Source organism: Somniosus microcephalus, chromosome 11, assembly GCF_052327205.1.
Source record: "Somniosus microcephalus isolate GS21.2 chromosome 11, FLI_Smic_1.0, whole genome shotgun sequence".
In the NCBI taxonomy this organism is placed as follows: Eukaryota; Metazoa; Chordata; class Chondrichthyes; order Squaliformes; family Somniosidae; genus Somniosus; species Somniosus microcephalus.
In genome coordinates, this window is record NC_140997.1 from 60,961,338 (window position 1) to 60,973,348 (window position 12,011).

Below are 12,011 nucleotides of genomic sequence, written 5' to 3' on the forward strand. Positions count from 1 at the left end.
CGGCAGTTGGAGCAGGCCCAGGATCGGAATCCCACAGCACAACGGCCGGCACGCTAGGTAAGTGCAGGTCGGAGGCTTGCACCCGCGGTAAGCCTCCGACCCGAATTTCTGGGCCATTAGTTCCAAAATGACTTGCTCTCTCACAGATGCAAATTGATATGAGATTTTTTCTTTTCATTAATTAAACTGTGTTACAGTAAATTGTATTTAATCAAGATATCAAAATATATTACAGCCTGTCTAAAATGAAAAAAAAATTGATAAATTAAAAAAGATACACTCCTTAAAGCATCTTAGCTTTTGCTGAAACACCCTGGCCAGATGCAAACACTTCAATTATTTTCACCATTAACGTGGCTCCTTCGCAGTGAAACAGGCTCCTGCTTTCACTAACCGTAACATTTTCGTCCATAATTGCTGGGCAGTTGGTGGGCAAATAACCCAACTCTGTGCCACCAGTAATCATTTCCCCATCTGGGCGGATGATCTGTCAAGTTGCAACTTGACAGATTGCAAGTTCAGGATTAAGCACAAGCGCATGTGGAAATCCCGAACTTGCGGTCAATTTCAACTCTCAGAGTACGCCACCATACCCACCGCAAAATCTGCCTCAATATTTCACATATGGTGAAGCACTATTTAAAATTAAATTTTAATCTTTTCTTAAATATATAGAAACTTGCCTCAAATCCTTTTCACAGAAATTATTCAAATTAGAATTTAAATTAACAACTTGCATTTATACAGCATTTTTAACATACTAAAATATCCCAAAGCACTTCAGAAGAGCGTTATCGAACAAAATGTGACACCAAGCCACAGGAGGAGAAATTAGGGCAGGTGACCAAAAGCTTGGTCAAAGAAGTAGGGTTTAAGGAGCAACTTAAAGGAGAACAGAGAGATAGAGAGGCAGAGGGGTTTAGGGAGGGAATTCCAGAGCTTAGGGCCTAGGCAGCTGGCAGCACGGCCGCCAATGGTGGAGCGATTAAAATCGGTGATGCACAAGACTGAGATAATGTAATTCATTAACATTTTACATAGAAACATAGAAGATAGGAGCAGGAGTAGGCCATTCAGCCCCTCGAGCCTGCTCTGCCATTTAATGAGATCATGGCTGATCATCCAAATTCAGTACCCTGTCCCTGCTTTCTCCCCATATCCCTTGATCCCTTTAGCCTTAAGAAATATATCCAACTCCTTCTTGAATATATTTAATGAATTGGCCTCAACTGCCTTTTGTGGTAGAGAATTCCACAGGTTCACCACTCTCTGGGTGAAGAAATTCCTCCTCATCTCAGTCCTAAATGGCTTACCCCTTATCCTTAGACTGTGACCCCTGGTTCTGGACTCCCCGCCATCGGGAACATCCTTCCTGCATCTAGTCTCTCTAGTCCTGTTAGAATTTTATAAGTTTCAATGAGATCCCCTCTCATTCCTCTAAACTCTAGCGAACATAAGCCCAATCGACCCAATCTCTCCTCATAATCATTCCTGCCATCCCAGGTATCAGTCTGGTGAATCTTCGCTGCACTCCCTCCATGGCAAGAACATCCTTCCTCAGATTTTAAAGAGAAAATGCATTTAAAACCATTTGAATTACTTTACTAAATAGACTATTAGGGATTGAACATAAAATTTCAAATATGTTTCAAACTGATCCAAAATTGAGTTTCCTTAGGGCTCAATGCAGAATAATCTAATTTTCTAGCTCAATTTGAAACAATTTGGCCAGTCTTTTAGAAGTGGGATCTTGCTATCTGGATCCCTTTAACACTCAAAAATTGCAACAACTGATGATGATTAACTTGAATGCTTTTCAATTTTTTTTTTTTTTTTTTTATAAAGATTGTGCTTTATTTAAACTGACAGTGGTGATGGCATCACCTGTGAAGTGGCTTGAAAGAGTGAATGAATGAATGTGAAGGGAATGAATGAATATCAGCAGTGTCTCTGGTCCCAGGTTCAATATCAGCAGTTGTTAGTTTAGGATGATTCAGTGATCTTATAATTTCAACTGTTTCTCCCATTACTTAGCCAATTAATAATCACGTTTAAAACTTCACCTTGAAAACTGTGTGGGATCTTACCAAAATTTGGAAGTCAAGATACAATAATACCACTTGTCCCTTATTCACTGGACTTTCATGTCCCCAAAGGATTACAACAGATTCATTCGGCACAATCTGCCTTTCATAAACCCACTCTGGTTGGAGTTATTGATTTTACACCTTTTAAAATATTATATTTGCATTATTTACCTTTCAGTTCTTTGGTATCAACCCCATGTTCAATGAACTTTGTAAAATTTCTGCCAATCCCCTCCCCCCACCATCACTTTTACCACTTTCTTAACCTCTAGGTGTTGGGGAAAAAAAACAAGATTTCAGGGATCAAATCCAATCTAATCTAAACATGTTTAAAAAAACAGCAAAATTACAATTAGTTAAAAGTGAAACGTATTACTCACGTGCACAAAATTGACTGGTCTTCACGATCTGTTAAGAAAATGTAACAGGAGTTAATAAAATTAAATTTTGAAAGTGGATTAATTTTCCATCTGATAGGTGCCATTTGTATTCTAATACAAGGGATTATTGTTAAATTTGCCAATGAACCTGGAATGCACCTGGGAAGCTTTATGAAAAGCTTAATGAATAATCACTCTTTGATGCACTTAGTTTTGTAAATGACAGAAGTTTAATTTTTTTTTAAACTTTCAGGAATTTATTTACATTTCTTAACAGGGGAGTCTCACCACATGAAGCTCTTCAAATTTGACTGAATTTATTATTATAACTACTTATAACACTTTTGTATCTTGTTTTTTCCTCATGTCTATTATTTTTGATCAAACAGTTGACATGACCAACCGCACCATCCTGATTGCGTTTAAGGCCTTAGAGCGACTAGAGATGGGCTATAAACGTGGCCTTGCCAACGTCACTCACATTCCAAGAACAAAAAAATTCGCCATGAATGTGTGTGTGTGTGTGTGTGTGTGTGTGTGTGTGTGTGTGTGTGTGTGTGTGTATCAGGTGAGGACAGGATTCGACTTGGCCGACATATCTATGGTTGAATAACCTGTCGACACTTATTGTCAAGGCTCACATGTGAATGATGGCTCCTTGGCTGAGTTGCCAGTGGGTGATTGGCATCCAAGGAACTGTACCCCAGCTAAGAGTCAAAGGCCACGAAATTCGGCTCCTTTGCGCCTACTGTTGGCATCTCCAGGGGGCGCCAACGAGGCGCAAAGGGTTTATCACCCGGGTGGGGAACCGCCTCCCGAGAAATTCGGTGGGGCGCTAGCCGATAGCGCCGCGCCCCCGCCAGTAGCGCGTTTGGCCACTGCGACGCCGGCGAGGACGTCATCAGCATGTGCTGCGACCCCTTAGCGCCCCGCGGCAGAACTACGGCTGCGCTCCACAAGGCTGCCGCGGGTGGAGTCAGCGCCAGCCTCACGGGTCGTGAGCCGGGCCGACCTCCGCTTGCGGGGCACTAATTACAGGGATGTGTGGCCACGACCCGCGCCAGCATTTATTTTTTTTGGCTGACCTCCAGGTCGGCCCTTTGTGGCGGCCCTTGGCGTGGTCAGTGGCCGCAATCGCACAGCCCAGCACCATGTCTCGGTGCCGGACTGCAGCCACGGCACCACGCCACCCTGGTGGGCTAGTGTGGGCCATTGGAGGCCCTGCAGAGCTCGCAGCGTCCCTCCCCTTTAACGGAATGGGTGGGCCGCTGAAACGCATCAGCGCTACGCGGAGCGACTGCGTAGTGCTCCGGCACTACCACGCTTTGCGCCCCCGGCACCGTCCCAAGAGGAAGTGGAGCACCCGAGATAGCGCTCTGCTTACTCGCCTGGTCGGTAAGCCCAATTTAGCGGCCGGGGCAGTACTTCCGTGCCAGACGTGAAATCTCCAGCGATAATTCAGTTACCACCCCCAAACGGGGAGTAACCGAATTTCACCCCCTTTAGCCTTCAGAGGAAGAGAGGAGGTGACTAAAGTTGACAAAGAAAAAAATACTGCCCATATTATTAGTACAACTACATTGACAGTTTTATGAAGATGGAAAGATGTTGCTGAACAGATTGCAATTTATAATTTGTCTATCTAACAACTTGAATCTCCAACAGCTAAATATGAATACTTTAGATTGTGTTTAACGAAGCACTTTAACTAGCGAATCCTGCTCCAGCTGGAAATTCCCAAAGGGAGCTTTCAGTTCTAAACTCACATATGATTAGTTGTCTAGGTCTGATGGCCAAATTAACCAGAGGTTACTACTGCATATGCCGGTGTTTCACAGTAGAATGCTACACAACACAGGATCAGATTTCATGATTTGTGGCAGGTGAAGAGGAACATAGATGAATTTGCTTTGTTTTAGCAGAGCATGTTAGTGTCATTGAAAACACTTTTAAAAATGTGCGATAAATTATTTAAACATGGATAGAGGATTGGCTATCTAACAGAAGGCAGAGAGTTGGGATAAATGGTTCATTCTCAGACTGGCAATCAGTAACTAGTGGTGTTCCGCAGGGGTCAGTGCTGGGTCCCCAACTCTTTACAATCTATATTAACGATTTGGAGGAGGGGGCCGAGTGTAACATATCAAAGTTTGCAGATGATACTAAGATGGGGGGGAAAGTAGTGAGTGAGGAGGACATAAAAAACCTGCAAGGGGACATAGACAGGCTAAGTAAGTGGGCAGAGATTTGGCAGATGGAATACAATACTGGAAAGTGTGAGGTTATGCACTTTGGCAGGAAAAATCGTAGAGCAAGTTATTATCTTAATGGCAAGAAACTGGAAAGTACTGAAGTACAAAGGGATCTGGGGGTCCTGGTGCACGAAACTCAAAAGGTTAGTATGCAGGTGCAGCAAATGATTAAGAAGGCCAATGGAATGTTGGCTTTCATTGCTAGGGGGATAGGGGGATAGAATATAAAAATAGGGAGGTATTGCTTCAGTTGTACAAGGTATTGGTGAGACCGCACCTGGAATACTGCATACAGTTTTGGTGTCCATACTTAAGAAAAGACATACTTGCTCTCGAGTCAGTACAAAGAAGGTTCACTCGGTTAATCCCGGGGATGAGGGGATGGACATATGAGGAGAGGTTGAGTAGATTGGGACTCTACTCATTGGAGTTCAGAAGAATGAGAGGCGATCTTATTGAAACATATAAGATTGTGAAGGGGTTGGATCGGGTGGATGTGGGGAGGATGTTCCCGATGATGGGTGAAACTAGAACTAGGGGGCATAGTCTTAGAATAAGGGGCTGCTCTTTCAAAACTGAGGTGAGGAGGAACTACTTCACTCAGAGGGTGGTAGGTCCATGGAATATGCTGCCCCAAAAAGCTGTAGAAGCTACATAATTACATAAATTTAAAACAGAAATAGACAGTTTCCTAGAAGTAAAGGGAATTAAGGGTTACGGGGAGCGGGCAGGAATTTGGACGTGAGTCTAGGTTCGGATCGGACATGGCCCTGTGGGTAGCGGAGCAGGCCCAGGGGCCGTGTAGCCTGATCCTGCTCCTATTTCGTGTGTCTAATTCTGTTAGATTCAGGAGATGGTTCTTTGATAGTAGATTGGCGGTTAGGATCAGATCAGCCATGATCTTATTAAATGACGGAGCAGGCTCGAGGGGCCGATTGGCCTACTCCTGCTCCTATTTCTTATGTTCTTATGTAATCTGGATTTAACAGGAGTGAAATTGATCTGCGCCAGTCACCCAAAACGGGCGGAACATTTCAGTCTTGGTTATTAATAGCCCGCTTCTGCAGCCCCAAGGTCAGCTTTTACTATAATTCTTCATGGGCAATTGTGGGGAAATCACTAAAAATCTGGTGTATGGGTTGTATCTTCATGTATGTTTTTTAGGATTTGCAAACCCCCGAGGTGATTTATTTACTGGGCTACTTATTGTACTGTTGCAAGGTGTAAAAATCGCATTGGATTTTACAGAATTGCAGCAATGTATTTACGTCTTGAATATTTTATGTTGGCGAGATGTCCAGCTTTTTTATGAACTCAATTCTTTAACCAGTGTTCTCTGCTTTTTAACTCGGTTATCGGTCTTAAAGTTCAAAACCTATTCTTAATTCCTGATTTTCAGAAGGTTTACTTTTCCAAATGCATCTCTCACGATACATCATATAAACAGTTATAATCACTCTTCCTCATTATGATTAAAAAAAACATCGGCCTCAGCTCCCCTGGGTTAAAGAGGGACTCCCTCACAAATAGCTTTCTTCGCACAGTTCCTGGAATCCCTCATTAACTTTACACACGAACAGTGTTTTTTGTTTAAGATGAAGGAATTTACATATTTTTCTTCTTCATCCCACTTGCTGATTTTCACTGAGAAATATTGTGCATCAGTTAGATAAAGTTTCACGCTTTTCTCAGATCACCCAACAATGCACTGGATTATTCTGGTCATCAGAAGTGGTGTTAATACTACCGGTGCTTTATCAAAATACTCGTAGCAAAGACAGGCTGGTGTCAGGTGTTTGATTCCCCACCCTTTGTCCAGCAGCAGAAGTAACAAACATTGAGGCTCAGTGAATGTCCTTAAAAGTTGTGTCGGTGACTGGCCGCCTGATTTGCACTTTGTTTATTTCTGCGAGGATAAGATGACATAATCGCTGCTCCGCTGGCACGAATGAATTTCCCGAGTGTCGCTGGTCAGTTGAGCGGGCACATGTTTAGTTAAGATTCTATTCACCACCAGAAAGAGAAACAATAATGAACAGTTGAAGCTCAGAGACAATGGGCTCGATTTTAACTCCGGTGTGGGGAATTGTCGGGTTCCCTGAATTTGGTGTTTCCCACAAGAATCTAAATGGGTTATGAGATTGATGCAATTTTCACTCAATTGGCCAATTGATTTCCAACGTGTGGGAAGCCTTGGCAATTGAGTATTTCCAGTCAGAAAGTCGCAGAATATGACATCAGCATTGCTGCTGCTTTTAAGGTCCACAGCAAGCCGTGCTTCTTCTGTAGGCTTCCAAACTTCACCATTGAGATGGCACAGGAGCCTGCAGGAGCAACGGCTAGCGGGAGGGCAAAAGCTGCCCCCAAATTTGATGAGGCTTCACTCCAGGCATTACTGGATGGTGCTAGGGCCCACAGGGAGGTCCTGTTCCCTTCTTCAGGGAGGAAGAGGCCTCCCAGTCAGACCAAGGCTGTGTGACTACAGGTGGCAGGGGAAGTCAACTCCTTGGGGCTCACACGGCGCACCTGGATGCAGTGCAGAAAAAGATTCCATGACCTTCATCGCACTGGAAAAGAAAGTACTGTATGAAGTTTCCATCACCCTCAATCTGATCCCCATTGCTTTTCCTCACCAGCACTCAGCTTTAGCAATCTCTTCCTCCACATTCCACTTGACACTCATATCCATGCACCCTCAACCTCCACTTGGCTCCCTCATTGCAGGAAGAGAGCGCTCACAACAGGAGAGCGCGAGCGAGGACAGGAGGAGGGCCACCCAGGTTTTGCGCTTTTAACCCCCCACACGCCTCAAAGCCCGCCTGGCGGCTGAGTTAAAATTGAGCCCAATGGGCCAGATACTCCGATCCCTACGGGTGTGTACGCGCTGTGTACCCACCCATAGGGACATCGGAAATGTCGGTTTCAGGCATGCACAACGCATGCGCTGGAAACCGGCATTTCCGATCTCTCAAGAATGGCCTTGACAGATCCTCCAGCTGCCCTGGAGAAGGGCCTCTGCGGGCAGATAGTTCCGCTTTTTGGAGACCCTCCGCCCGCAGAAAACCCTTACAATTCTTACGCCTGGTAAAAGCAGGAGTAAGGCCTGCTTTTATCAGGATAAGGAGTAGAAAAAAGTTTTTATTTTTTAATTTTTTTAATTCTCACACTGATTTATCATTTAAAAATACTTTTTTTTTTTTTTAAAAAGGTAAGTTTATTTTTAGCCCCGTAAAATACTTTAATTATTTTTTTCAAAAAATGTAATCAAGTCATTTCAAAAATGTGTTTTTAAAAATTTATTTAAAGTTTCACTATGTTTTTTCATTGATCTCCATTCATATATTTGACAGGTCTTCCTGTCAACTGTATGAAAGGAGATTCCCTTCTGTGATTGGCTCCCCATGGCGCACGTGATCCCAGGGACGCTGCAAACTACCTGCGCCCCTGGGATACATGGGCCCTGCACACTTCAAGTTTGGTGAGGTCCAGGAGTGGAAGTGTGTGCGTCCCACGAGCCCTTAGGTAAGGGCGCAGATTTTTCCAGATCGCAGGCCTCCGCCCGCGGGAGGTCTGCGATCAGAAAATATGGGCCAATATACAAACTGGCACTTCCAGCTTCGGTGGGAGCTTAAACGGGCGACATCGGATCGACCACTCGTTATGCACTACACTCGAATTGTCTTTCCATTGACTTCAAAGTTATACAAATTGGGGTCACACACCCTGTTGTAGGACTCCAATTGCAAAGAGAAATAGGTGGAGCATGTGGGCCGCATGCCTGTCCCATTTCTCTAGGCTTTGAGAGGCCTAACCAGCAGGCCTCTCCAAAAAGGTAAGTTTTGTGGGTTTTTTGCAACCAATACAATAAATCTATTAGCTTGGGTAGGTCTAATACTGGTGTAACTGGACAAAAGGACAAGGATTACCTGACTAGGAGAGAACATTCCCCAATACATTGGCTTAACCACCATTAAATTAGCAGAGCTCTGCAGCTGAGGCACAGCCATACCCGTGTTTCTTTCTTTGTTACCCATGTTAAATGATACAGTTGTGGCCCTTCAGGATTTGGTGCGTCGGTGAAAAAATGAAAGATTTAAAAAAGAAAAAAAACTTGCATTTCTATAGCGCCTTTCACAACCTCAGGACGTCCCAAAGCGCTTTACAGCCAATGAAGTACTTTTTGAAGTGCAGTCACTATTGTAATGTAGAAAACATGATGGCCAATTTGCACACAGCAAGCTCCCACAAACAGCAATGTGATAATCTGTGTTAGTGATGCATGTTGGCATTGGTCTTGGCTTCTTTAATTCTGTCACAATACTTCAGGAGTTAAAAACTATATTCACTTACAGAAACAGTGTCCAAATTAACTTGGTAAAGTATTGAATGGGTGGAGCTAAGCCACACAGTTCAAATACAAATATGGAGGATGATTTCAGCCCACCTGGCCTGGTGGGAACAGGCCAGCTGCACAGTTAAAATCACCTCTGAAAACCTACCGGCCTGTTCCCGCTCCATGCCCGCCTGCCACCGCTTTAACCGAGCCTATCTTAAAGCAGCCGAGGCGCCCGCCAGACTCCGGGAGGAGCCTCATTAATACATGTAAATAAGGATCCGATGAGGTCATTAGGACCTCAATGGTATGTTAACCGATGACTGACTGGTATGGCCGCCACGGCAACCCCTCTCAATTAAATCTGTTCGGGAAGCGGTGGAGGCCTTAAAAGTTAAGTTTTAAACTTATCGTTGTGTGGCCAGGAGTAGCAGGAGTACGCCTCTGGGCCTCACAAAGAACCACCCCCACCGCCGCCACCCCCCCCCTCCACCCAATGGCCACCCGCAAGACCCTACCAAAACACCCTCCCCATCGATTTACCAGAGTGCCGGTGGACCAAGTCTGGGCTGCCCAATCTTTGGATGCCAGCAGCCAACCAGCTGCCTCTTTATGCCCATTTCAAGTAGGCAGCTGGCTGGCAGGATGTAAATGAGACACAGGACTCCAGCCTGGGCCTTCCTTATATTGATGCCATCGGGGGGGGGTGGGGGGGTGCTTTGATGTCCATCCTGGCCCCAGTTAAAATCCCTCCCGTGGTGTGATTTGTTCAGATTGGGGTCCGATTGCCAGCTTTAATGAATTAATTTGAATAACTGCTTCCCTCTGCCTACTATTTTTTGTAAGCCAAATCACTAAATTTGATTTGGAATCTTCAAAGAGATGTTATCGGAGTGGCATGTTCAAAGAGAATAAAATAAACTAGACAACTTCCACAGTTAGTTAGGAAAGAATTAAAGAAACAACCATGTAAAACAGTAAATATAGTCATCATCTGCGCACTAGTGTTGTAAGGTATATATGGGGAGCTAACAATAACGGTAAATAGATATGTTGCACTTTCATTATTGACGTCTTCCATTACTGTTTAATAAATGTGGATTGGCAGTTAAACCAAAGCAAATTTTATTGTCGTCGTATTCTGCCAGTAGGATCCAGTGGAGGCATGAGCTAGTAACTGAAGGCATCTAAAAAAGACAGTGCTCTAATCATTGTCCTGGGTGCGCTTATAGATGTAAAAACACTGCAGATTTTCTCTTTCACTAAAATTTGCCATGAATTCTGGTATACATATGAATTAGGAGCAGGAATAGTCCACTCGGCCCCTCGAGCCTGCTCCGCCATTCAATAAGGTCATGGCTGATCTGATTACTCCACATTCCTGCCTACCCCCAATAACCTTTCACCCCCTTGCTGATCAAGAATCTACTTCTGCCTTAAAGACTCTGCTTCCACCGCCCTCTGAGGAAGAGAGTTCCAAAGACTCATGACCCTCTGAGAAAAAATTTCTCCTAATCTGTGTCTTAAATGGGCGACCCGTTATTTTTAAACAGTGACCCCTAGTTCTAGATTCTCCCACAAGAGGAAATATCCTCTCCACATCAACCCTGTCAAGACCTCTCAGGATCTTATATGATTCAATCAAGTCACCTCTTACTCTTCTAAACTCCAGTGGATACAAGCCTAGCCTGTCCAACCTTTCCTCATAAGACAACCCGCCTATTCCACGTATTAGTTTAGTAAACCTTCTCTGAACTGCTTCCAACGCATTTACATCCTTCCTTAAATAAGGAGACCAATACTGTACACAGTACTCCAGATGTGGTCTCACCAATGCCCTGTATAACTGAAGCATATCCTCCCTACTTTTGTATTCAATTCCCCTCACAATAAACAATAACATTCTATTAGCTTTCCTAATTATTTGCTGTACCTGCACACTAACCTTTTGCGATTCATGCACGAGGACACCCAGATCCCTCTGCATCTCAGAGCTCTGCAATCTCTCACCATTTAGATAATATGCTTCTTTTATATTCTTCCCGTCAACATGGACAACTTCACATTTTCCCACATTATACTCCATTTGCCAGATTTTTGCCCACTCACTTAACCGATCTATATCCCTTTGTAGCCTCCTTATGTCCTCTTCACAATTTACTTTCCTACCCATTTTTGTCTCATCAGCAAATTTAGCAACCATACCTTTCCCTTCATCCAAGTCATTTATATAAATTGTAAAAAGTTGAGGCCCAGCACTGATCCCTGTGGCACACCACTCGTTACATCTTGCCAATCAGAAAATGACCCATTTATGCCTACTCTCAGTTTCCTGTTAGCTAGCCAATCTTCTATCCATACTAATATGATACCCCCTACACCATGAGCTTTTATTTTCCACAATAACCTTATCAAATGCCTTCTGGAAATCTAAATACAGTACATCCACCGGTTCCCCTTTATCCACAGCACGTTACTTCCTCAAAGAACTCCAATAAATTGGTTAAACACGATTTCCCTTTCACAAAACCATGTTGACTCTGCCTGATTACCTTGAACTTTTCTAAGTGCCCTGCTAGAACGTCTTTAATAATAGCTTCTAACATCTTCCCTATGACAGATTTAAGCTAACTGGCCTGTAGTTTCCTGCTTTCTGTCTCCCTCCCTTTTTGAATAAAGGAGTTACATTCGCTATTTTCCAATCTAATGGAACCTTCCCTGAAGCTAGGGAATTTTAGCTGCCTCGCAAAACCCGGTAGCTAAAGGGAGGCAAGGACTGCTGCATGGAAAAGTTAAGTGCTTTTCCAGGACTGCTTCTGGGCCAAGAGGAGCACAAGTGCTTGCCCACCCACCCCCCCTCCCCCCAGCAAACCTGTTAACCTCCCCAGTGATTGGACCCCCCACCCATGTTCCAGTGCCCTCCAGATATCCTCCACGGCCCATGGACTCTCCCCCCTCC

The 12,011-nt window shown here is 44.1% G+C and overlaps 1 protein-coding gene across 3 annotated transcripts in view; it reads right to left on the reverse strand.

The window, feature by feature from the left end:
* The window catches only part of myh11b (myosin, heavy chain 11b, smooth muscle), a 194,896-nt gene that overhangs the window by 126,996 nt on the left and 55,889 nt on the right, over positions 1 to 12,011 (reverse strand). For all 3 annotated transcript variants that reach the window (XM_086000802.1, XM_086000801.1, XM_086000803.1), the window contains exon 4: positions 2,468 to 2,495. In XM_086000802.1, the coding sequence (XP_085856928.1) occupies positions 2,468 to 2,495 (28 nt within the window). The remainder of the gene's footprint in view (positions 1 to 2,467; positions 2,496 to 12,011) is intronic.